We start from the raw sequence: 26,751 nt of genomic DNA, 5'->3' as shown, positions 1-26,751 counted from the left end.
CTAATGACCAAATCTACAAAAAACATCAGTTTTGAACCAGACCTTAGCGTTCGTATGGCTACACTCATCCTGAAGATATGCTGGCAGCATGAGTATAAATCTACTCCTGCCAGTTTAAAGATAGCAGTACATAACTCGGCACAGCTGGCAACAGCCTGGTGGAAACATTTGGTAATATTCTGGTCACAGGTGTCACTGTCCTCATTGCTACCATTACCCATGCTGGTTAGATTAAAAATAGCCCAGGAATACAACCCAAGATGCAATCACACCTTAATTTTACTGTGCAAGCACATCTTTAGGTACCCTTATCTTAAGAAGTTCATAGTACACATGATTTATGATGAACTCAGCCAGAAGACAACTTAAATGCAGCCCTTCAAATTAAAATATTTCCTTAAAAACTTACTATGGAAAATACCACCATTCATGGCAAGCTTGATTTAAGCAGATCCTTTCTGCAGTAACACATTCTCTTTCTGGAAGCCATCCAGGAGCACTGGATGGTCTCATCTTCTGACATACCTTGGTGTTATGAGACATCTTTCCTTTAGTCTCTAGTTTCTTGTAGGCGAAAAATGATCAAAACAACATGAAACTGCTTTAGCAGAGACAAGGCTAAGATGTCTTTTTTGTCTTCTCAATTTGAAGAAAAGACAAGAAAGCAAAAAAAAAAAAAAAAAGTTTGGCCTCAAGAAATTTGATAGGGGATTCTTAGACAGAAAGATTCTATCAAGGTCCCCCCCCAAAAAAACCCTGCAGTAGGTGCCACACACATATGAGATACCATCATGCGACCCTCCATAGACAGGCCAGCACTGGAAAGTGAGGCTTTGAGGATAAAGAGCAGCAGAGACCAGAAAGGGTAGAATGCACTGGGCTCAAGGAATAAAAATGGGCATGCAGGGCTTACACACCACCCCGAAGAACTTTAAAATCAACTTTTAAAGAAGAAAGAACAAGTCACTTTTTCTGTACGTACCTGCTGAGCTAAATAAGTAATCCTATATCTCCTTGCTAGACTCAGCATTTTGGAAGCAAGACAGTGCCTTTTTTTTTTTTCCCCTTCCTCCTTTAAAAGATACTGCTAAATGCCTATGGATCAAAAAACCTCCAACGGAGAGGAGAACAAAGATGCCTGAGCTGCTGCTGTCAGTGGGTGTACTAAAAACCTGCCAACAAACTGTTAGAAGCTACCTCTTGGTGTTTACAGTGCAAATCAGCTGTTAAAGACACCGTGAAATGTCAGCAAGTGTGCAGCCAACAAAAAGTCTAAATGCCAAGGAGAGAATCCCACAAGCCTGGTAAATAGAAGGATAAGAAAGAGAATTAAAAAAAATATTTTTTTTAAAAAAAAAATGTAAAACAAATCTGTAGCTGCTGAAATAGCCCAAGTGTAAGGGAAAAGCTGCACCAGGTTATAGTCCGTCATCACAATTTGACCAATTTTGATTTGGACATCTTTTGAAAGTTTGACTTCTGAAAGTCTTTCGAAACAGACACCACTGACTGAAAAAGCAGTACTTGCATTCCTGTCCTTCCAACTACAGGTATGGTTTAACACAGTGGTCATTTTGGATTGGAGTACTCTAAGAAAAAGGATTCAAAAATGAAAAAACTTCTCTCTTTTTTAATCTTTAATTAACACCTTCTGGTAATTACAATAAAAACTGTCTACTTTTCAAAAGTGGTATGTTACTAAGAATTCAGGATCACAGCACAAAGCTCAGTTCTTAACACTTTTAGAAATAGGAAATTATTTTTAAAATGTTATTTAAATGCAGTGATACATAAAGAGCCCATTATAAAATTAATCATTTTTCCAGTTTCAATTAAGCAAGAGTAAAATTTCCTCCAGAGGAAGCCTGTACTTCAATCTGCTATTTTAGCAAATTTTCAGACATGAACTAGGACTTGTTTAAGGAGTCTGGTTTAAGAAACCTGCATACTTAGCTCTTGCTTAACTCAAAAGAACTGGGCATAGGAATCTTTGAATTGGAGCACTGTGAAAGGAAAATTAAGAGATTGTACGTAAAAAGCAGGTGGCTCAGAAATGGATCTTTTGAGAAGAGCTGACGTCCAGCTAGCCTTTTAGACCTAACCTGCTCAACCTGCAAGCTGCAAGCTGGTCAACAGGGAAGTGCTGCACTCTTCGCACCATGCCATCCGCTCAAGCACTAAAACTCCTGGAGCATTAGAAAGCAGTGTGCATCTGAAATGGTAAGAAGTGACTTGCTCCTTAAGTGTTCTCTTCTCCTGCTACTTCCAACTCTGGACGGCTCCATAAAGCAGCTGCTCAGGTTTAGAGCAGTTTGTCATTTCTTCCGCTACTGCACTAAGCTGCCAAATCTTAACTTCTTGAATCTACTCCAGAGAGCTGATCAGGTGACAAGCAGATGAAAGAGGACCCCTCCAACAGAAAACTCACTAATTTCTCTGAATTTTTCTACTGTGGATTTCTTTAGATTTTTCTTTGGTTTTGTTGTGACAGATAAAGAGAAGGAAATGAAGTCATCGCACATGATAAGGAAGCATTTAGATACATTTCAATCCAAAAAGTTAAACTGCATCATACTGCAACAAGAAGATTCAGTCTTTAACAATTACAGGGAAAGGCAATTGTTACTCTCCCCCTCACCCCGCCAGCGTATTCAGTTCTTTCTGAATCTTAATATATTTAGCACATCTGGTAATTTTTAATAATATACTTTGAATGATGTTATTTCAGAGAAACCAAAATTTCTGTTCCTTGGAGAACAATGTCCAGAGCTCAACTGATTTCATCCACATTATATGGGACACACAAGCTCCTTTTTAAGTGTACCCCTAAAAGGAWGCATCACTGTTGGCCAATATCTAATTTTCAATGTTTTAAAGATAGAGCCTTAGAATACTAATTATTAGTTCTAGCTCCTTTCTATTTTTGAACAGATTTTAAAAATTAACCGCAAGTAACTCAGCAACTTACCTTGAAATCTGATTAATAAATGGTATCAGTTCTGAGGGATCATAAGCACGAGCAAAGGCCCAGCACACATAGCATGCTGCATCTCTCACATTGGAACCCACACTGCATGCCCCTCTTTTTTCATCATATGTTAATGCTTTCAAAATGACAGGAACGACTGTGAAACAAAAAGGTGCACAAAAGCAACAATTAGAAGCATACAGCAAACCGGAAGGTATAAGGACATTTGGTTTCATTAGAGAAAATACACAGGGTGAGGTATGTGCATTTTCAGAAAAAAAAAGAGGGCATAACTTAATACACACCAGCTGAGATTTTGAATTGCGAAGAAGGGATTTTGATTTTTGCATAGTATTTTGATTCTTTACCAGTAATAGTTTATTTTTTTATTCTCTTCATGTATAATTCAGTGAGGATTAAAGCAAGGGGGCTACATAAAAAAATCTTAATTTAGCAGAATATTATTCAGAAAAGCTAGGAATTACGTCAGAAAGTTATTATAGTGGTAACAACTTGAATTTCTTTAGTCTTGATACACTGCTAAAGACAAAATGCAGTAAAGGTGTGAGAAGGTTAAAGGGTTCATTTCATTTTCCCCCTCTCAACTGAATGGAGTATTGACTAGCAGACTCCAAGCTTGACAGAGAATTCTTTTAGTAATAGTCTTGTGCTTGGGACCTTCACTCAGAAGACTTAAAGTACCTTCTGTGTACTTCTAACAGAGGTTTAAAAATATATATATATGAAGAGTATGGATAGCAAGCCTTCTCCACTCACAGCTGCACTGTAAGACAAGTATTGTACCTATCTATCCCCATTTGCCTAAGCAAAGTTACTAAATATCTCAAATTTTTATTTTGAAGCTCCTCTTATAAAACAGACCATTTTTTGGCCCACTAGATTTCAAGTGTGTCTTAATTTATTTAAGGAAGACTGATATCATTTATTCCTTATCAGGACATGTTCACAAGTCAAAGCAATATTAAAGTGCAATTTAAGTAGTCCTGGACCATAAATATTGCTGCTTATTGAAATAGCAGTATCTATCATTACACAAAAACATTTCTTAAGAAATACAATGTTGTAACTACCATATAATAAAAGCATCAGAATTCATCTCTGAGCATTTATCACACCACAAGTCCTAACACGGCCAATACTTCTTAATTAACAATAGCTGTGAATCAAACAAGACATCAATCTTGAAAAGGACTTGAGTGAGTACAATCTTGCAGACCCTTGAATCACAGTGACATGTTCAACATCATTCTTACGTTAAGAAAGCGAGCTGCTATATTTGTACCACTCAAAGCTGTTATTTTGAGCGACTTCAAAGCTGTGTTTTAAGTTTGAATCTATCAGCACTGCCAAAATTGTACAGATCATAGAGGCAGAATGTGCATGAAACTGCAACGTAACCTAGAAATGCAAACAGGTGAGCGAGTTTACTCTCATTTCTACTTAGACATCCAAAACAACTGCAAAGACTACAGCAATATAGGATGATTTAATGAAAGAGCAGAAGCCTTTGATACAGAAAAACAGTTTACCAAAAAAAACACTTTCAACATCTCTCACTTTCCTATCAGCCATCATATCGAATTCATCAACATACAGTTTTGTCAGACAGCGAGGAAATAAGATGGAGATATTTGCATTTTAAACAGCAATACAGAATCATGTACCGCACTTCATAATATATTTATGATGCATTTAAATTGACTGTAAAYCCCAGATCTGTGAGTGCTGTCTCCTGAGGCCTGGAAGAGAGATCCAAGACAAAAGCAACTAAGAGCCATCCTGGGAAGCTGCCTTTTCTTTCTCAGTTAGGCTTATTCTGGGTGGTAGGGGCAGGGAGAGGCACTAAAACACAGGAAAACATTTAACGGAAACTAAACTGCAGCAACGGGATTTTTGTTTATTCTTTTTAGTAGGAACAGGTCAAATGACAAGCTGGGTATGATTTCTTACATGATAAGAAAGTATTTTCTCTTTTTACTACCACAAATTATTAAAGTTATACATGATGACTCCAACTAGTTACAGGAACTGGAAAAAATCAGCAGAAGAAATATACTTGTGTATYAATGTTTCTGAATGGAAATAATATACTGTGTATTCCTGAAAATATTCTTAGCCTATTTCTCCTTATTGACCTAGAAAATCATCCTCAACTGACAGTGTCAGGATGTCTCTAATAACACACGCTTTCCAAAACACATAGCTTCATTCTGTGACAAAAGTGGCCTTAACTGTGCTCGTGAAGCAAATCACAACCCAAAAATCTGCTGATACTTGAATGGCATACGCTGAAGTATGACAGCAATGGAATCATACTGGGGAAGACAGAGCAAGCAGAGGAGTAAAACAGGAGTAAAGGCAAACGAAAATCCCAGAATCTTAGAATAAAACTGCCATTATGATGAAGGGATAAAAAAAAAAGTCAAGAAAGCAAGTAGATAAAAACATCAGCTTTAGTACTTATGTCCCCACGAAAACTGGAGAAGTCAAACAGTTTTTCCACAAGTAAGAGAACATCCAAAAACTTAAAGAAGAATTCTCTTACACAGCTCTAGCAGCAAACTGCCACAGTTTAACAAATACTGTATTTAAAGCTCCCTGGAGGGCTTCCTTTTGGCATCTGCAAACCCAGAAATATAATTTGAATACACCTCTCTAGATGGCATATCTTTAATAAATGAACAATGCCTGCAGAAACAACAGCCTCTAGAAAAAGGAAAAAGTCTCTCTCAAATTTGATGCAACAAAGAGAAATTTATCAAATGCATCTTTTTTTCCTTAGAAAATATTTGTCAAAAGATGAGCCCATTGAAGAAGAACTGCATTTCTTTAGCAACTGAGACTGCATACTCTTGGATGAAGGGACTAATCACTAATTAAAATGCAATGTACAGTTCCTCACTGTACGACTGCTACCTTAAAGAAAAAAAATAGGCACCACACATGGAGAAGGTAAGTGCTAAACTGCCATTTAAAATACTTTAAACCTACTAAAGAAAAGAAAGCAGTAATCAGAGGAATGGGCAAGATACAACCATCAGGACCACAGGCACTACATGGAAAGAAAAATACAATTCCTGTTTGGGAACAATGATATAGCAAAGACGGATGGATATTTTGGCACCTTCCAGTTCTGAAAGAAACTGCAATAAAAATCTTCAAAAATGTCGACTAGCTTGTTTTGAAAAATGCTACATCAACTAATGAAAAAAAAAAAAATGGAATTAGCTGGTTCTACAGGAACACTAAAACAGCCGCCAAAGGCAATTTTGCAAAGCTGCTGCAAATTTCCTTCAGTGCAAGGTGATTACTCCAGCTACTTTAGACAGCTGTAAGTGTGCTCTCACCCCTCTGTGCACCGAACAAAAGCAGGGTGGTGGGGGAACACACAGAAATGTCTGTAGAAATGTGTGCAGAAATAATATGCACAAGCAGCCCGTCACGTTTTTGTTGTCTGTACAAAAGAAAAAACAGGCGGGTTTTGATTTAGGGCAGTAATTTCCCAAACAGTAGCATCAATACCAATTGGCACAGGACTTATTAGGGTCAGTCTCTAAGACGGAGGTGATGCTGCCAGGGATCTTGTAAGAGCAGAAGTTACAGAAGTGCAAGGAACAGCAGTACTATGACTGTGAGCAGCTCTGACTTTGCCCACTACCTCACACCAGTCCTTTGGGCTCGCGCCTCTTGGATGTCCACTGTCGTACCTGGCAGCCAAAGCGTTGCTGCTGCAAGAGACACAACGTGACTGCCAGTGCCGAGAGCAAAGGGGGAAAACGCAAAGGCAGGCTACCAAAGTGGAAGTCTAGAAGGTGGCAGAAAAAAAAGGGAAAAGATGAGGAGGTATGCAGCAGCAAGGGCGGCCTGAAAAATAAAACGTAACAACAAGGGAAATACTGATCTAGGGGTGATTGGTTAAAGTTTTCATGCTATCACTAGTAGAATACTTATTGGTGAATCATGGACTATGGGAAATGCTATATGAAGACTGCTGCTAATAAATGTTTCTGTGCTTGGAAAAAAAAGAGGGGGGGAGAGAGGGAGGAAAATTCACCACCAGCATTATAGTTTCTGTTGGTATTTAAGAGTTATAACAACAAAAGAAACCCTACCAAAAATTTCAATCCTCACTTTATTCTTTACCCTAGACTTCTTCAAACACGACCCAGGTTTCTTCTGTTCTGGCTTCCTGCAGTGACCAAGGAACCTGCCTGAAGTCAAGAGGGAGCAGTACAGGCAAAATAGTCACAGCGTCATAGACTTGAAATATCTTGCAAAAGACCTTCCTAATCCACAGTTTGATAGAGGCTGTTCACATTACCACACATACACAAACTTTTTGTCTTCAGTCTAAACACAAAACACAGAGTCAAACTTTATTTAACCTTTTCCTCAGATTTAAACTGTTCAGGTTCATACTCTTCCAGAGTTGTGTTGGATATACAAAGTAGCAATGAAGTTCACTGCTTTGCAGTCAGTTTCTGCATTTTATATCTGTAACATAATTTCTTCTCAACATAATAACCAACTCTCCAATAATCAGTCGGTCGCAGTGTTGTACTGTGCTGGTCTGCATTGTTTTTCAGATGTAAAATGATGTTTAATTCATACCTAAAATCAATTCCTCCAAAAAAGCACAAGTGAAAAAAACAAATTAGAAGAAAGCAAAAATCATTTGGAAGGGCAGAGACAAGTCTTTTTTATTTTTGGAATTAGGAATATGCCTTTTCTTTCTTTAAACAGAGGGGGAAGAGACAACAAGAAGGGCTAAAGTGGTACTTTATTTTAAAAGTTACCATGTCTGCCAGAGTTATATATTATAAGTTTGCCATTAAAACAGAGGATAAGTAGTGTCCACCCTCAACCCGATTCTTAAACCAATATCCACCTGTTTAGTTCTGTGAACATTCAAGAAACTACAGTCACCTTTACCTGTAGCCTAGAGGTATTAATAAGCACCTGCTGCGCTCCACCCTGCCTTACCTAACAACATAACATAACTGCAGGTTGCAACACGGCCCCGTGCTCCAGCCTCAAGAACAGGGAGAGACAACGTCGGCCTTCAAAGCTTTACAGACACGAGGTTTGCTCTCACATCGGCAACAGGTTGCACAGATACTTGGCTTTTTAAGCACAGACTTCGATCAAACGCTTCCATCACCTTTGGGTCATAGGTGATAAGCACAAATGAAGTTGATAAAACTGGTGGAGCACACTGCAGGCTGAAAGGTCAGCCTTAACTAAAGGAGAAATGCTTCATGCTAGTCTTTAAAAAAAAAAAAAAAAAAAAAAAAAAAGTGCCTTTATAAACATACCGTACACAAACCTAGCCTATAACACATGCATGAGAAGTCATGTGTTACTTCATATTGCTGTTTTTTATTTATTGCAATGTTTATCATACAAAACATACAAATACAGTAATYAAACAAACAAACAAACAAACAACAAAAACCTGTTCCTTAGCCTTAGGTCTTGTCTACATGAGAAAATTGCAGAATTCCATGTCAACTCTATTTCATTTAAAATAGGTTTATTCAGTGGATCTCAAGTTAATTAAAAATTGCTATAAATTTAGATTAAGAGTAAACTATGCCACTCTTAGAACAAGACAGAGTTGCCTTCTAGATAAATCTTAGATTTTGCTATGAACTGTTTGTCCAGAGAAGCTTTCTCAATTCATACTTAGGATACTGGAAGACTTCTACTTGAGAATGATAAAATAGAAGAAAAAAATAGTTCAAATAAAATAATGGATGGCTATTACTGAAGTATTGTGCACAATGCCACTAAAGGGACATCTACGAACATTACAGCTATTAATGAATTATGGAGCTTCATCACAACTCTGAGCATAAATACCAAGGATGAGTTTTGAATAATAATTTTATTCTTCAAATTGTTCTTGAACAAAACTAACTCACTGCAGAAGTGTCCTTTGCTGGGTTCATCCTGTTTGTGAGCCGCAGGCATAAGAAAACGTGTAAATACAGTAAGTCAACTTCCTGTATTTTTAATAGCATACCTATCACTATCACTCATATGCCCAGAAAAGAACTCCGGCTTTGCATTGCAAAGAATTTCAGATTTGAGACCACACGTTCTTATACAGCACTCCAACCTCTTTTAGAAAAAGAGGCAGGCTCTAATTGTAACTTCATTCAGGCTGTTATACTAATATTTAATATATCAACACAGATGCAAACATAGATAATTCTAGATTAGGCCTATTATCAGAAATAAATATTTGTTTAAAGCTCTGCCAAACATTTATGATTTGCTCTCATGTTTTCTACACAAGCTGTCTACTTCAGAATTTACTCTTAAAGGAATATTTCATCCAGAAAGATAATTTCTGCCACAAGGATAAGAAAATGAGAGTGGTGCTTTGTCTGTTGGAAAATGCTCCAGAGCGTTTCTGTGAAATGCTCTGATATTGCACCTGGCAGGGCGAGCGCCCGAATGCGGTCGGCAGAYGGCCTCTCTCATTCCTGCGCCCAAGCGTGACCTACTTAGGAGTTTGCAAGGCAAGAAGGGAAGAGTATCGCAATTCATACACACTCAGAAGCTATGCTAGAATTTAACAGCTGAAGCCTCTTAAGCTGCCTCTGAAGCTGCCCTAAGCTTCTCACAATGCTTAACAGTGACCCACGCATATAAGGCTGTATATATGCTTACCCACAGATCAAATAAGCATTTTCAAACCTATGACTAGGAAGGACTGTCTCTGTCTGGTTGCAATCTCAGTTCAGTCTCTCACTACRTAATGAATCAAGAGAGTCTTTAATTATATGATCACGTGATATTTTTTTCCATGGACCTATCTCAGGCAGCACACAGGAAAGACCTGCTCCAGCAATGAATCACAGCTGGGCAGCAAAGGAGGTGGTTGTCTGCCTCGCTGCTGAGGGTGGAAAATGTGTGATGCAAAGCCTGGCTGTTGGGCGGGGGGGGGGGGGGGGGGGGGGGGGGGGGGGGGGGGGGGGGGGGGGGGGGGGGTTGCTGGTCAAGGTGGATGTTGCCCTAAAGAACTGCAATTCTAACTACATCTCTGCCAAAGACTTACCGTTTGATACCAGTCGCATTACTTAAACACAGCATTTCAAGAGATGGAYGCTAGCTCTCATTTCCCAGGTACCTGCTTCAGTGAACTAATGGCAGGCTTGCAGAAGCGCTATAGCCCTGAAATCAGTGTCACCTTTGGAGGATGGCAAGGGGCCAACGAGGAAGCAGACCGAGATCTGGATTTTGGCCAGGCAACCTTAACATCATTATGTAATGCAGCCATAAAAACTCAAAATCTTTAAGCACCCCTACCTGGCTACATTGAAAAGGCTACAGCTGACCCAAGCTGTGATTGACCTACCTTCCCTTCCACGCTGAAATACACAGTGCTAAGCAATTTGGGGAATTAACCTACCCACTGGTGCCAAAGGCCATATGAGTGCTGAACAGAGACCTTCATACAGGTTACAGCTAACAGAGCTCTTCCTTTAACTTGAGCAGTAGTAAACTGCAGTTTAAGGACATGAAGAAACAGGCTTATGAAGGAATCCTACTATGCAAATACATGACTTATTCTGAAGGATTATAAAAATTTTGTGAATTTTAACAGTAGGTGTCAGGGAAGAAAAATCACCAAAGAAACCCCAACCTTTAGGCTAAGGTTGTGCAATAATGGGATAAACCTTACAGCGAAAACACTAGAAGCAATTCATTGCCATTTATTCCTTTAGTATTTATACCACTTCCCAGTTGCACTTGGGAGTGGAGTGGGGGGAGCTTCAGCTCATTTCTTCTTGCCTGTCCCTGCTGGCAGTAAAAAAAATATTTCTACACTATTTATAACGTTTCCTTGCTAATCTGAAAACTAATATGACAACATAYGCATTATACATTTTAAAAATATTATTTTCAAGACCACTTACCATTTTTAAAGTTCACCTGGGAGAGAAAAGAAATTCCTCTATAACCAGCCTTTCAGGTTTGGGTGTTCTCTATTTTCTAAGAGTCCACCTAAGATCTTTTTTCACTTCTTCCTGTATCTATGATGAAAAGTACCTGGAGGCCTGCCAAAAGCCTCACAATTAACTACCACCATAAAATAGACTAACACATTTCAGAAGCCTAACTTCTTGTTGTGTCCTTCAAAAACCCAGGCAGCTGCAAATCAATATCAAGCTACTTATTTTGGAATACGAAAATACAAACGATAATCAGGAAAAATAGAGTTTGCAAACAAGTTTATATAATGGATTTCTGTAAGACTATTTAAACCTCAGTCCAACTCTCAGCCCATCTCCTCCTCCCTTCTCCATTCTGTTCCTATTATCTTGGTCCAGCCGTATCAATTACACACAATTAAAATAAAGCAGAGTTAAAAAGCACAAGTGAGAACAGAATCACATAATAGGAACTGTCAAGCAAACATCATTGGTACTATCAGATCTACCTCCAATTTATGCTCTATCATGTAAACATGAAACAGCCCTGTACTTACAAAAGACCATCTATAAATTAACAAGATGTTTAGAAAGATCAGCTTCTTATATATCAAAATTCAGTGGCTTTTCAAACCACAAGGGTGTTCTTCCTAGAACACCCTTAAAGCCAGAACTGGTTTTATTTCTGTTTTTCTTTTAGTAAGTGGTCCAATGAAATGGGACAGGAAAAAAAAAAAAACACTTTTTCTATGGCATGTTCAGTTCTTCAAACTTTCAGTTTTGTTTCTTTAAGTATATCGACAAAGAGGTTTTTGTCGTTTTAAAGCACATCCTTAAGATTCTTCAAAATCTTTTTAAGTCACATGTAATTAATTTTGCCTGTCATTGAGGACTTTTTGTTGTTGCTTTTTTTTTGGGGGGGGGGGGGTGGAGGGGGTAGTTTAAACTTGTCTTCCACAGTTTTCAGAAGCAAATCTGGGCATTTCCAAACTTTCTAGATGCCAAAAAAGATCACATTAATATTCAGATTAATATTATAGTCAACATAGAAGTTCACAAAGCAATTTTTTTCAGAGGTCTATTTTTATTCTTCAAATCTAAAATAGATTAACAACTTTCAAATGCAAAGTACCCCCAGGACTTCAAATAATCATTTGAGAACCTGTCTAGAAACTGCAGTCAGTGTTCACTCAAATACTCCCCTTTAGTTTTTCAGAAGGTTGCTGGCTCATGTAAATATCTCTGAACTCAAGTACAATGGGACAAAAAGTACAAGACCATGGGACATATTTTTTAAATGGAGAAGAAATGTCAACTGAAACAACCAGTCTGTTTCCTATTTAAACAAGGTGCTTACCATTCAACAGGAACAATATACCAAGTATTTCCCTAAGCCAGGGTCTCAAATACGTGTAGCAATGTGTCTGACCTCTTTGTCTGCCAAGGCAAAAAGCAAACACCCCATGGATGCAGCAAGACCTTCAGAACTACCTTCCCATCCAAACCAAGACAAAGTATGAATGCATAAGGTTTTAACCAATTGTTACAGACAAGCTCAGGAAATCAATGAAGTCTCATGGAGCTCCTTCTCTTAGAAGCACTGCATCAACAGAAATAAAAGCTGACCCTCTCCAAATCAGAGCAAGACAGAAGGGTTGGAGAAAGCATCCCAAAAGCAGAACTTTTACAATTCTTAAGTGACTGATTTTCACATTGAATCCAAGACATCATAACCTAACAAGCCCATCACCTGATGTCTCAAATTTAACACAGCTCCCTCACTAACAGTATCCTTTGACAGCAGCCTTCAAATGCTCCCTTTCTTCTTTACACTCTTTTGTTTCTCCCTTTACTCTGAAGGTAACTTATAAACAAAAGAAAGAAAAGCTGGTTCTCCAAAAGTTGGTTTTTTTCCCCACCCTCTCTATTTATTACCTGCTTAACGTTCCCAGTTATTAGTATTCTGAGGGTAGGAAATCAAATTCAAGATTTGGATCACTCACATTAACCCACCAGTGTTAGGCTTCTGTGTTACCCACATTTTATTTGTATATCTCCTCAGCATCATTGCCTTCAGTTTAAAAGTTGCTTTCATTGTTGGCACAGTCAACTAAGGGGAGGGGGATTGCTTCAATGCATTCACTGTGAATGAGTAAGGGAATTTAAGCACGTAAGCAGATCAAGAATAGTGTCTTCCTAACGAATAAATGAATAAAATGAATAGCGAATCCTACCAAAGAAAGCACCAACCCATTGAAAGTTTAACCAGGCAGTTCTTCCAAACTGCTTTCCTTCCTCTTCTTACTCTAGAGACGCAAATGCTTCCAACCTTACTTTAAACACRTATTTTTATAGCAAAAGCAGGACCAACCACATTATGCACAACAACCAAAAAAAAAAAGTTATCTTTGACCATGAAACACTAATAATTCTACCACTGATTTCATTTAAGAAACTATCATTGACTTTAAGAAGAGAAAGTTTAGGCCCCTAGCTACAGATATAGTAGTGACTATATAGTGTGTGTGTGTGTGTGCGCGCGCGTATTTATTTATTTATTTAGTAGTACAGATACAGATATAGTTGTGACTACAGTCAGTGGTCAACAGGCTGTTGAGAGAGCTTAATATGAGAATACTATATTACCACTGACAGGCTACGAACGCCTAGGAAGTTTCATGTTCCTACATATGACACACCTTATTAGCTAGAAAGTTTATACTGTGCTGTCATCAAGAGAAATTTTAATAATGTCCTTTCACAAGCAAACCAGAAATTCAAGTAAACTAGGATTCTCTTGTTTGTTTAGTATTTATCCCCACCCAATTAAAGAAAAAAACCCTATAAATAATAGTCTGAAGCCTACAAAACCACGAATATAGCACAAGACAAAAGATGTGAAATCATACTGAAACCACACTAAAATATAAGTTTTTGGCCCTGACGCATGCTGTACAGTAAGAAATGTTTCATTTAAGAGTGCTGCTATTCTGAACATAGAAATTCACAGAAATACTTCAACAGTAATTCCTCTGATCGTAAGATTTTAAATGACTTCTATACATTTTGCTTAACAGAATGTTTTCCCTACATGTAATTTTAGCAGCATGATTCATATTAAAAACAATCAAAACTTTACAGCTACATGGTAACATGTAACTTGGTTCAAGAACTTCAGGATTAGAAGTCTTTTTTCAGGAACAGAATAAAATATCAGATTTCACTTGCTGCCTTACATTCCTTGTTTTCAAAAATTTATTTAAATAGTAGACAACATATATTGATCATATAAATCTTTACAAAATAAATTTGATGTGTTTCAAAGAATAACTGAAAGCGAAAATCATATCTTGAGTCAAGGAATATTCATTATGAGCCTGACTGTTCTCTTCTTCATGACACTGGCATCACAGCAGCACCTAGCCACTGATAACTCAAGGAAAAATGTGAGGGACTGTTTTTACATATATTAGAACTGGACATGGCATAATTCAGATCCATACTACTGGATTATATAAGAAAAGCTTTGTATGACATAGGTGAAAGAACTGTCTCAATCTCTGGCATAAGTTTTGAAACCAAAGTAAAAAGGAACACACACTTCATGAAAATCATTTTAAAAATAATAAAATAAATTTTTAAAGTGAATTATAACCTGAACATCAAGTAGAAATTCAATAAAGGCATATTTTACATCTGTTAGAATGACTGGTAAGGAAAAGAACAATTATTAAAAAACCCTTCTTATAAGCAGTTTATAGTTTTGCCTACAGTCTCAATTTCTGATGTTACCTACTTCCCCCAAGATGTTTCACTGCCCTAGGGAGAGGATGGGAACCAGAAGATCATTCCTAGTTCCAGGCCAAACACTAACAACGCAGGCCACAATAAATATCTAAAAATACAATCTGCAGCTGCTATTAACTGCTGAGCTTTTATTCTTTTCCCAAACAAATAATTTGCTCTAGTAATCATGAACAAGTGGCTCACAAACACCAGCAAGGTAATCTGCCCAGACATATCTCCAAAGTCAGGGACTGGAATCATTATGAAAAACAAAGGCACTTTCAAAGGCGTTATTTGAAAAGCATTAAGACTAATAACTATTCATATGGGATAGAAGAAAATAGTTATGAGAATATTGTACAAGAATCATGTAACGTTTTGGGGCACAGCATGAGTTATACCAATTGCATTCAAATCATCTGCCCCCTTCTGCAACTGGTATAGAACAGCCTAGTCCAAACATGGTAACACAGAGTAAAATTTGTCAACAACTTCAGTTCAAGTTATCAGAGAAGAAAGAAAAGAGGACTTCCTTGAACTGTTAGCTCAAAGCCATGCATCTAGATACGGAACCAAGGTGACAAAGACAGAAGCGGACATTGCCAGTCATGCAGTTTTAAGACATTTCTTTTATATTGCAAGCTCTAAGCTCCACTACCTGCATGTCTGCCAGTGTCCAGCTCCATGAGTTTAATCACATTTATCTCTGATCATACCTCTTTTCTGTAATAACTAGTTCACAAATTTGTAAGACGTCTCTAGAAAGACCTGGAAACACTGACTAACAATCAATGGAYGCCCTCTGAAAGCCAGTATCACAGTTCTGACTGAGATGAGGGAAGGTCAAAATAGCAGAACAAATCAGCCACCCRGACCATACTTGGCTTTGGATTAGAAAGTTAAAAATCATCTGATGAATGGAGGGGTGGATAACTGGCCAGAGCAATGCTAGGCACTGCTTCACACATCTTGGGAACTGAATTGTGAAGTGCAAGATGAAAATAAAAATCAGATAAAGCAGTTTATCAAGAACAGGTTAAGTTCTTTCTGTTCATATGTATGGTTTCTGCTACCGACATTTTGTTTTCTGTTTAAAACCCAAGATGAGCCAAAAAATTCATATAAAAATATGAAGAGGGAGTTTAATAGCATTTAAAGAATGGCAGTTTTATGCTACAGTAATAAAATCTATGAAATTCAACTACATTTAAGTAACACTTACTTGATACTATTGGGAGATTGAATTTTAAATAGAGTTTAGAAGAAAGCAGTATATTTTATACCACTAGAAGAAGCTATAAAACTACAGCTACAGCCATCCAGAGATATAAAATAATCACAATACAAAAGGAACTTGGGGAGAAAATATCAATAACACAAGTGTTACTATGACAATCCTGCTGCTCACCTCAATTAATCTGACTGTTGCACTCAAGTAAGCTAAAATGGGTGTTACCAACAGCCGACTGGGTTCAGTTTATCTAATACTCATGCAAGACGCAAGCATAATGAGTTAACAAAAGTAAGTGATGAAACAACATCACTGCAATCGGGATTTATTACTTCTAGGAGCACACACACAAACAGGAACTATCACGTTCCTTTTCCGGGGTCCACTGAGGAATCTTGTCTCCCAGATTTGGCTTTTCAGTACTATCCAAGTGCTGATAAACCCACCATTTACATTAGCTGTTCTCTTTTTGCAGTTTTACTTTGTTCAACAGCTGATTTCAGCTGACCTGCCTAACAATAGCAATTTCCAGGGAGTGGCTCAACTTAAAGTAGGCTCCACATTTTACGTGGATCGAGGCAGCAACCGGACATCCCTTATCTCCTTCACACACCAAGTGATGGGAGGGGAGGGGGGGGATCAAAACTTTTGAATATTGACTGCCTCTTACCCCAGTTCAGTCACCTATATTAAAATCGTCCTTCAAGAGCTTCCTATTGGTGCCAGAAATTGGAATGCTTTTGCAAAACAAAATATGTGATCTGACCCTATTCAAGGAAACCTACCCCTGCTTCTCAAAAGTTAACAGACCCATTGCAGACAGAAAAAGAAACCTGACAGTACTTTCCCTGTGCTACAGAAAACACAAAATGATCCACATTTGTAGAAGAAAAATGAGGACAGTTATGCAGACTGATACGGCATACAAACCAACCTGTTAGCATGAAAGAAAAGCTCTTTGCTAGCAGGTGAGGCCGACTGAATAACATCCTTAGCTGATAAAGCAAAGGACTTCTCCCCTCAGGTCTTTTCAGACAGACATTACAACAACTTTCTCTGCAGTTCTAATCTTCCTAATATACACTACTTGATTTTCCTTCAAAACTTTGTATAACTAAATGGAAGAATAAGGGACTACAAATACCCTTGTTATTACATCTAAAGCCAAAGCACTTACAAACAACTAGACAGTAACATGACATCTTTTTACACTGCTAAGCTGCATTACAGGAAAAGGAAAACAAAATAAGACCCACCTTTTTACCTTAAAGTTAGCAATTGCTTGTATTAAGAATAATTGTTTGTATTAAGAATAAATTGAGAGAAAGATACACTGGTGTAGCAAAGGAAAGGATGGTAATCTGCATACGCAGATAGGAAAGTAGATGTCCACAAGTCACTGCACCAAGACAAAGGCCACACCTTTAAAATGATTTTTAAGACACCGCTTTAGAGACCAATTTTGAAAGAACTTTTACCCACTGCCTAAACAGGTTTTATAATGTCAAATTTCCTTAATAATTTTCATTCAAGAGATTGTACTTTTCAAAGTATAAAATTCATCATACTTCTGTATGTGAAAGTTTCAACAACCTCCAACTGTAACAGAGGAGTGGGAGAGGCAAGGGAGGATTATCCTGTTCAACAGGCTGAATTTAACAGCTTTAAACAGAACTTTTAATGTCTCAATAACATTAGAAATAGTAGCTAAAAAAAAGACTTAGTTTTTAAATACAGTATCAGGAATTTTAGAAACAGCTAGAACCATCAAAAGATTTTCCTTTTAAAGCACCAGTATGCAAGAGGCTATTATTTCACTTAACAGCTTTGCGACGTCATTAAATAACTGGTAAATACACCAATATATTTGTCATTTATAAACTTTAAAATCCAACTAAGAGCAAGTGCTAGTACTAATCAATGGATGATCACTCAACTTTCTCCTTTCACCACGCAGTTTTACAACTCCCGAGCAAACATATAGACAAAATAATCAATTCCTTACTGAGGTGACTCCTTCCCATTTACAGGATCTGTACATTTGACTGTTGATTATAGGCAAGCTTTGGCAGGTTCCTGTGGCAAGCAAGCTTGGAGTTAGTTCAGTCCCGCCTTCAGAGCGGAGACTCGTGAAGGACAAGAAGATTTAAATAAAAATGGGGGGGAGGGGGGGGGAGAGAGCAAGGATATTAAAGGTACAAAGGCATTCAAGCAAAAAATGGCTATTAAAAAAAGTCAAATTGTTATTTTTAAGCTTTGCTACCCCTGCATACAGTTGGTTCTGCTGTTCCCAGGTCATTTCTACTGCAGTGAAATATGTGAAGAGCTCAGTGTATCACCCGAGCCATTCTTGACCCCACCGTGCAGATGACTATTCAGAGGGACAGGCACGGCCGTGCAGAGCCAAACTTGGTTGTTGGAGGGCACAAAAGCGACAAGCGCTCCCTTCGATAGCTCAGATGCTGAGGTAACGACGAAGGAAAGCAGTGGACGCAAACAAATGAATCGTAGCTTCAGGCTGGAGTAATATCAGGTGCATCTCTACACCCCGCGGGCTCAACTCCTACACTTCTTAAGTCCCTCCCCCTGCCAGAGCCTCCTGCAGTTTCACTTAGCGAGCCGGCACACAACAGGTACTTCTCTCCCTGCAGTGACAGCTACAGCTCACCGCCGCCGATCACCTTGGCGCTTTCCAACATCTATGTATCTGTGAGTACCTTTTTGGTTTGGTTTTGTTTTTCGAAAGGAAATGCTCGAATGAGACGTGCTCACGTTACCACGGGAAAAGGCAGTCGGAGGTGCTCGTTTCGTGGCTGCCTCCGGAGCCCCGGCTACTCCTGGCAGGTGCACTCAGGGCACAGCTTAAGGCTTCAGCAGAAAGTTTCGACAAGGGAAGGAGGTATTTTAGTCTGTGAGAAAAAAGTGACTCGTACAACTTTTTACAGTAATTAACTCTTGTTGGTGAAAAGCATTTAAGCACCTCTTTTCATGCAGAAATGTAACGTATTATATAGAAATATGGCAAAAACTGTAATACATTAGATGTTGCTTAAAATTGCTATGTTTTCTCTGCCAACTATTCTTTATATAATAGTATCAGGTTAATCTAAAAGCTTGTATGAAAATAAGGCATTCAACTGCAGTTTTGATTTATTAGTTTTCCAACTTCTGGGAAAACAGTATAGAAAATTGGATTGTTTTTTTTTTTCCTCCCTCTAGTCAATCCAAACATAATATGATTTGGAGTTCTTAACTTAATATTTACAAGGATTTTCATTTCTTACTCGCTCTGCCTAACTCATTTAATCGGCGTTGCTGTACTTCCTCTCACCCGCACCCGCGCTCACGGCCCGGCACGCACTCTCCTCTTTGCTCTGCACCTTCGACACACGCACGCTGCCTTGCCATCRTCGCCAACCCACCGCTCGCACCCTGGTTTCCTCCTAATTAGCAAACAGTTGTGTTAAAAATCTATCTTTCAGCTTAAAGGAACTGGAAGTTTAGAAGGGAGTGGTAGTTAATCACGGGAAAATCTCAGCTAGAATAAAACTCACAAATCTTGTTCTTGCAACACACTAGGTAGGTGACAATGGCATGTCCTTGAGTTATGCAATAATGCCACATCACAATATTTTAATTATAGCATGTCCTTCAAAATGTTCCACCCCAGTGAGTACTCCTGGTCGGAGAGATCAACATCACCAAAAGGACCCTGCAATAATAATGAAGTGTGCATGACAAACTGTTACGTAGGCTGCTGCAGCAGTGTCCTAAAAAGAAATATAATTACTGTTCCTGCTCTTAATAAAAGACATTTTAAAATTTCCCCTTTGATCAACTGGACACCTTAAACAATTCAGACTACTTAAAAACGAAGAAACAACACGCATATATATGTATATGTGTGTATATATATATGTGTGTGTGTGTGCATGCACGCGTGTGTGTGTGTATACACACACACACACTTTTGTTTATATATATACACACAGACACAACATTAAACAATATTCTTATTTTCTGGACTTAACATATAATAAAAGCAAGGAGCTAGCATTAACGTGTACTTTTAAAAACAGAATGAAGAAAACCTGCAGCTAGCTGAATCTCAAGCTGGAATGGGCTGCAGTCGAGACAGCTATAAGGAGGTATACTATTGACAAGAAACATACACAACCAAGTACCTCAAGTTTAACCAATATTATCTGAACAACCTGTTTTCAGTAAAAAATATAAATAAACAAGCTAGTCCAGTTCAAAATTAGCAAGACAAATTTAGAATAGTATATAACTACCTGAACTTCTAAAATCAGGTATCCAGGAAATAATTTTCAGTTTTGTTTTGCTTTTTTTTTTTTTAATTACCTGAAAATTATGGTCCTGCTACTGAAGATTTTTTTTCCCTTTTTAAAAAGATATCACAAGTTATTGTATTCAAGTTTAAAGAAAAAGCAATGCTTATTTTGACTTTTTCTTTGTAATATTAAATTTTAATTTCTTTAGTACAAAATACACATTGTATAACTATAGGTAACTGACTTTTCTATAGAGACAGTTTTAAGAGACTGCACTTATTTTAAACCATTAATGTTTATGCTGTATGTGCAATCAAATAGTTTTAATTTTCTTTAATTATGAAATATGCATCCCTGCCAGATACTCCAGCACTTTACTTAGAGATGAGAAAGGAAATTATCCTTCTTGGCTGAGTTGAAAAATATTTTTATATCGGCGTTTTTAAGCCATAAAAAAAAGGGATTAAATAATAAAAGAGGGAAATAGAACGTTCGGCTGGCTGACACTAGTCTAAGTTTACTACGGGGTAAACACCCTTCAAAACAAGCCGCTCGGGCTCCTTCTAGCAAGTAAGAACAGCAGCTTCTGGGAGCATCGCTGTCTACAGGCTGAGCACACCACCAAAACAAATTAAAAGAAAAGAAAAAAAACAACAACACACACACACACTCTCTTGTAATTCTCTCCTGTCATACACATTGCAAAGAAGCTGCCAATGCTCTAGATTTCTAACATTAAAACTGCAACAAAGCATTTTATCTTATTGAGAAACAGGAATAACTTGAATCAAAGTGAAATACCAAGTACAAAGTCGGCGGGGGGGGGGACAGGACACACAGGAATTTGCATTATTAAGCAAAGGAAAGCTAGCAGAACAAGAAAATCTAATTAACATCTCTTTATTATAAAAAGTGCTGCACCTGAATGCAAATTCAGACTGTTATCGTAAAAGACTAAACTAAGAATGCAATGGAGTTTTGACAACAATATCTTTTTTCAAGAATAATTAGTACAAGTACTTCCAAGAAGATACAAAGAACAACAGGAACAAACTGACTTGACCAAGTCCATTACAAACTGTCCATGTTAGTTATACATCATTAGTCAAAATAAATGCAGCAAACTTACTTAAGGCAAAAACAAGGATCTATCTGGACGTCCCCTCCTACGCCTCAAATATTCTTCCTCATTTCTTTTTATGCAAAAACATTATTCTTATTCTTTCACAGGAATTCTGGCTATCATTTTTTAATATTTTTTATTTACTGAACCATAATTTTAACTATCAATGACAAGAATTTAACATGCTTTTGTATATTTTAAGTAATTATTTTATTTCACTGTTACAGTATCAGTTTCCAACTCTAATAATAATAATAATTTAAAAAAAGCTTTGCTAAAAGGTGAGAAATACAAAGCTACTCCTCTACACAATGTTTCTAGTTGTTTAGGCTGTTGCATGCTTAATCATTCATTAATTTTAAGAAAAAGCCTGACAGTCTTTTCTATTCATAGAGGAGCTTTGCATTTTTCAAGATGTCTTCACGATTACTATTTTAACAAAATTAGTATTTCTATGACATCAGAAACAATATGTAATACATTTTGGTAGAATTACTGTACCTGATAAAACAAGCAGCAATTCTGTAGCTTTGCCTTCAGCTTTCATAATGTGTTGCGTGTCATTTTCTATTAAATAAAAATCTCTGATTTAAGAAATGCAAAACATCTCTACTTTAACTAAAATCTCACAGCATGTAATTACCAGCAATTCTTTTCATAAACTTAATGTTTTAATACTCCCAATTCAAACTTCTATGTAAAAAGCATTTTAAAAAGAAAGCAAGCTATACTAGTCACTCGTACAATTAGTATTCCTGTAGTTTCGGGTAACACAATAGATACAGTACGTGGTTTTGCAACAGTCATCATTTTGATAATGATGCTTATAGTTCATGATGAAATCATCAGTTTTTAGATCTCTGCCATAACACATCCTATAAAATCATGAGAACTTGACTCTGAGAGTTTCTCACGCCTTCAGAATCAGCGAACATAATGGAACAAGCTGATACAAGCCCTCCTGACTTATCTACTGAGCAAATCATTAGGCTGTATAAAGTATCCACAACCTCAGTTTTTCTGAAGAAAGACAGATAGATCATTCCCCTATAAATCAATTGTTGTCAAACACTTTTTACCTGAATTAATACACTTGCGTGTAGGTGCTAACTACATGCAGCGTGCAAGGTGCTGCACAGCAGAAGAATGCTAAATGTGTTTATCAAGCAGAAGACTGTATTAGTCAGATATTGCAGGACTCATTTCTCTTAATTGAATTAGGAAGAGGAAGAAAATTGGTGTGGTTTTATCCTTCGAGAGATTGGCCACTTTTGAGGTATCCATTGAGATTAGGCTCTTAGGAAATACCATGCCGGTTAAAAGAGGGGGTTGGTCAGTCTCTGAAAGAGCCAAGTCAGCTCCCCTAGTGCAACCAATCCACTCCACCCTCATTTCACCAAGCAGGAAATTCCCTCCTCTCTTTCCCCAACCGGCCGGACAGGCTTGCCCCATATCCAGCTGCAGCCAGGACCTGCCTCCTCTCATCTTACCCACCTCCACTTCTCCCTCAACAGCTCCACCTAGATTTCTACTTTCATCTTCTGAATGTCGTTCCCTCGGTTTTCAAAGAAAACTCCTTGAAGCCCCATCTTATTTGCAGGTGACTGGCACTATTGAGTATTAGGCCACTTCCGTGAATATATTTAGGCGCTGAAAGCTGATGAAGTTAAATGCATGTCTATCTCAAATCCGGCATCTAGCGTTTCTGTTCTTTAAAAAAAAAAAAAAACTCACCATATATAACATGAGGGGGAATACAGCTGAAAGACTGTAGTAGTTTTTACTTAGTTCCAGTGACCCAGTACAGCTAATTTTAACCTTTTTGTTACAGTTCCTGTGCTACCAGTTGCAAAAGTGTTGTTTTCCGGCACCCCCTACTCCCCTGAGACACCACAGGAGTTGGCGTCCTCTTTTCACCTGGGAAAAAGGATTCTAGAAACCTGAAAAACTGGAAACTTCAAAAGGCTAAAACTGAGGAAAGCTAACCGCAAGAAAGTTTTTATAAAGAATCATTATATTTAATCATTTAAAGCAGRAAAAAAATGAGTCTCCTCAAAGAACGTAAGCCAAAGAAACCTCATTACATCCCAAGACCGCCAGGAAAGCCATTTAAATACAAGTGCTTTCAGTGTCCCTTTACTTGCAATGAGAAATCCCATCTTTTTAACCATATGAAGTACGGTCTCTGCAAAAACTCAATTACTTTAGTATCAGAGCAGGATCGCATTATCAAGTGTCCAAAGACCAGTTCCTTGGAGCCCAAACAGATCAATCAGCTAGAATCTACAGTCAAACCAACTTCTTCTAAATCTATCACAAATGGACTGTCGAATCTTGATTCAAAGCCTCAATATCCTTYTGCAAAAGAAGATGCCAAGGAAAATGTTGAATTACAAAACCAGGCAACACACGCATCAATTCAAGGACAAAAACCTGCGGTTCAGAAGGAATTAACTCCTGCCAGTACTACAACAGAAAGTGCCATCAGCATGCAGCCCCTTTTGGACAGTATTGTAAGGCCCTCAGCTTTTGTTCCTGTAGGAGAACACAGAGATGGTAAAGGCCCAGAAGCAAATGAAGTATCCGAAATTATATCCCTCCCTAACAAAAGTTCACCTTTTCACGCTAAATCTGCATTTCATGCACCAAATCACCCATGGAAAGCAGGTTCTCCTTTTCTCCCAGAGTTTCCACATAAAGTTGCTCCTACAAAAGGTTTTGGTTCCATTTCACCTTATATGCAACCAATGATTCCAGAGTACTCACCCCATTTTTATGAGCATAGGCTGGCTATCTATGCACCTTATTTGCTTCCAGGTAATTCAGAGTGTGAAAGCTCTGCTCTCTCTGTCTATGGCACGCAAGATCAAAGACACTTTCTTCCCCACCCTGGGCCACTTTCTAAACCGATAAATACATCAGCATATGAACACTATCGATTGTTCCAACAATATCACTCTACTCCTCCACTACCATATGGATTTTGTAGGCCAACAGATCCTCCATTTTACAGATTTTCACACGTAGCTGGTATCAACAGAGATCAAAGTTCTCATCTAATGGAAGAAACTAGCTTGCTGTATCCTGCTTCTTTAAGTCCATCCCAACAATATCCTCTAAGCTCACATAAAAAGCAAACAGATTATGAAAAAGAAATGACATTGTTGCATGCCAAAAATCATTCCAAAGATGACCAAAACGAAAGAGAGAACGCGAAAATGAGCCCTCTTGCAGGAAGTGCGGCAACAGGCTCCCCTGGTAGACCTAGCCCAACCAACTTCACTCAGACAAGCCACGCTTGCGAAGGTTTATTTGACCTCTCTAACAAGTCATCTTCCACATTGCTTGGCAAGTATGATCAACCAGAAGAAAATTTCACAGCTTTCAGACCTGTGCGAAAAAGCACTGATCAACCAACTCTACTTCAAAGTGCACAGACCCAGCAAGATAGAGCAGATTCACCCACCAGGTAAAATAATAATAAAATTACTTCACAAATTCTTGTCAGATTTACTAAGGAAACATAAAGATAACATATGTACATTTCATGTAACGGCTCTAAAATATATTTAAATTTACAGCATTGAGAAAAGTTATTATACATGATATGTCTATTAAAATACAGTACTACTCAATCACCATAGTGGACCACTCATTCTCCTTAAGAGTGTCAGGTATCTCTAACATCATTACTATGCATGTATCTGCATACTTCAGGAGAATACCTGTATCAGAGTGATATGCATGGTGAAAGGGACTTGGGGGAGGGAGGGAGAAACAACATTATCAGAATTCTAGCCAGAATTTTTTATTTCCTTCTGTCTATTTCCTCAGCCCCAATTTATAAGAGCACCTGATAGTAAATTCTGTTTTCTCCCCATTTCTTTCAGCATTAATGTCACCGATGAAGATTCCTATGTACCAAACGAATGCCATAACAATGAGGGTTCACTGTCCAACACCGAAGACGACATAGGGGTAGCTCCCCTTAATCTTTCAAAGAAGCCTGACACAAACACAGGACCTGTTCACGAACATGCATATAAAAACACTTCCAAAGCAGAAAGCCAAAACTTTCTAGAATTGCAAGACATGCCACTGAATCTCTCAGTAAAAGACTCCTGTAACACAGGAAGCCTGAAAACTGCATTCCACAGTCCAGCTCATGAAAATGGTGCTGCTACTTCTCCAAAACCCGAAAATGAAAATGCTGCAGCAGACACATGTAACCCCAAGAACCCTATTAACAGTGCCAGTGACAAATCTTCCTTCACAGCTCACCGTAATGAAGCTCAAGACTTGAGAATAATTGACAGTTGTGATGAACAGAAGCAAACAGCAGCAGTAGCTCTCTGCCAGCTAGCTGCATACAGCCCTAGCAAAGCCAGAATGGGCAACGAAGGGCAGAGTCCTCAGGACTGTAATGCTTCACGTACAGAAGCTACTCTTAATTCTTCTGATACTCAGGATACTCAAAGCAATCAAAAAGTAAAAGGACAAAAAAGGACAAATCAAAAAGAATCAACAAAATCACAGCAAGGCACTAAAAGAGTAAGGCCAAATGACTGTAGCAGAGTCTTCACTTTAAGAAAGAGAACAAGAGTGTCATAATAGTTCACTTTCCAGTGAGTTTCCAGTCACAAAGTTAGTTACCAACTACATCAGAAAATTTCCACATTCCATCTCTTATTAGGTTTGGTCCATGAGAAGATATATTCAACCACTACCATGTAAATAGAAAATGTTCATAATTTTATATTAATATTTTTAAGTAATTGAACTTCCCTTGTATAAGCTCAGATTTTGATGAGTGAATTTTTGCATTCATTACTAAAACCAAAGTACATGAGATGAATCTTTAAGGTTTTTTGCAATTGTATTATTGTAAAATAACTTTTATGCGTTCTTTTCTTACACGATGTTTAAGCTCTAGAAACAACGTTGTTCAATAACATACTGTCATAGTATTTTTCAGGCTTAATTTCATTTAATAGTTTATTTTCCTTGAAAAACTATTTTTATTTCACTGTGCAGTAGTTTAAATAAGCTTAAAATTAAACCTAGCTATTTAGAATTTATTGTAAAAACTGTTTTGCATATGAATGCACTTTGCCATTATGCCATAATGCAAAACAGACCAAATTTTGCCATGCAGAGGCAGACACCAGTTTAAATAAACTGAACAAAACCTTGTAAAAGCAAGTTTTTCTTATGTTGGCTAAGAACAAGATTCAATTTAAACCAAAGTAAGCCTCCCAAACTGAAGTGGAACTAGCCGTGTCAATCTGCACCAATTTAAAAAACCCAGTTTATGTTTACCTTTACCTGAACCACTATGAAAACAATAYTGAAAATTTCAAGATCTAAATGATTTAGGTGCCTAA

The 26,751-nt window shown here is 37.8% G+C and overlaps 2 protein-coding genes across 2 annotated transcripts in view; one reads left to right on the top strand and one right to left on the bottom strand.

The window, feature by feature from the left end:
* The window catches only part of TBCD (tubulin folding cofactor D), a 134,998-nt gene that overhangs the window by 73,411 nt on the left and 34,836 nt on the right, over nucleotides 1–26,751 (bottom strand). Inside the window, exon 14 of the mRNA XM_026075690.1 lies at nucleotides 2,969–3,125. Within this exon, the coding sequence (XP_025931475.1) occupies nucleotides 2,969–3,125 (157 nt within the window). The remainder of the gene's footprint in view (nucleotides 1–2,968; nucleotides 3,126–26,751) is intronic.
* ZNF750 (zinc finger protein 750) lies at nucleotides 23,410–26,075 on the top strand. The gene is made up of 2 exons (XM_026075691.1): nucleotides 23,410–24,836; nucleotides 25,258–26,075. The coding sequence occupies exons 1-2, from the start codon at nucleotides 23,410–23,412 to the stop codon at nucleotides 25,976–25,978; spliced, it is 2,148 nt and encodes a 715-aa protein (XP_025931476.1). The 3' UTR covers nucleotides 25,979–26,075.

The sequence above is a fragment of the Apteryx rowi genome, unplaced genomic scaffold, assembly GCF_003343035.1.
Source record: "Apteryx rowi isolate R43461 unplaced genomic scaffold, aptRow1 scaffold_41, whole genome shotgun sequence".
Taxonomy (NCBI): Eukaryota; Metazoa; Chordata; class Aves; order Apterygiformes; family Apterygidae; genus Apteryx; species Apteryx rowi.
This window is presented reverse-complemented; position numbering and strand designations above follow the sequence as displayed.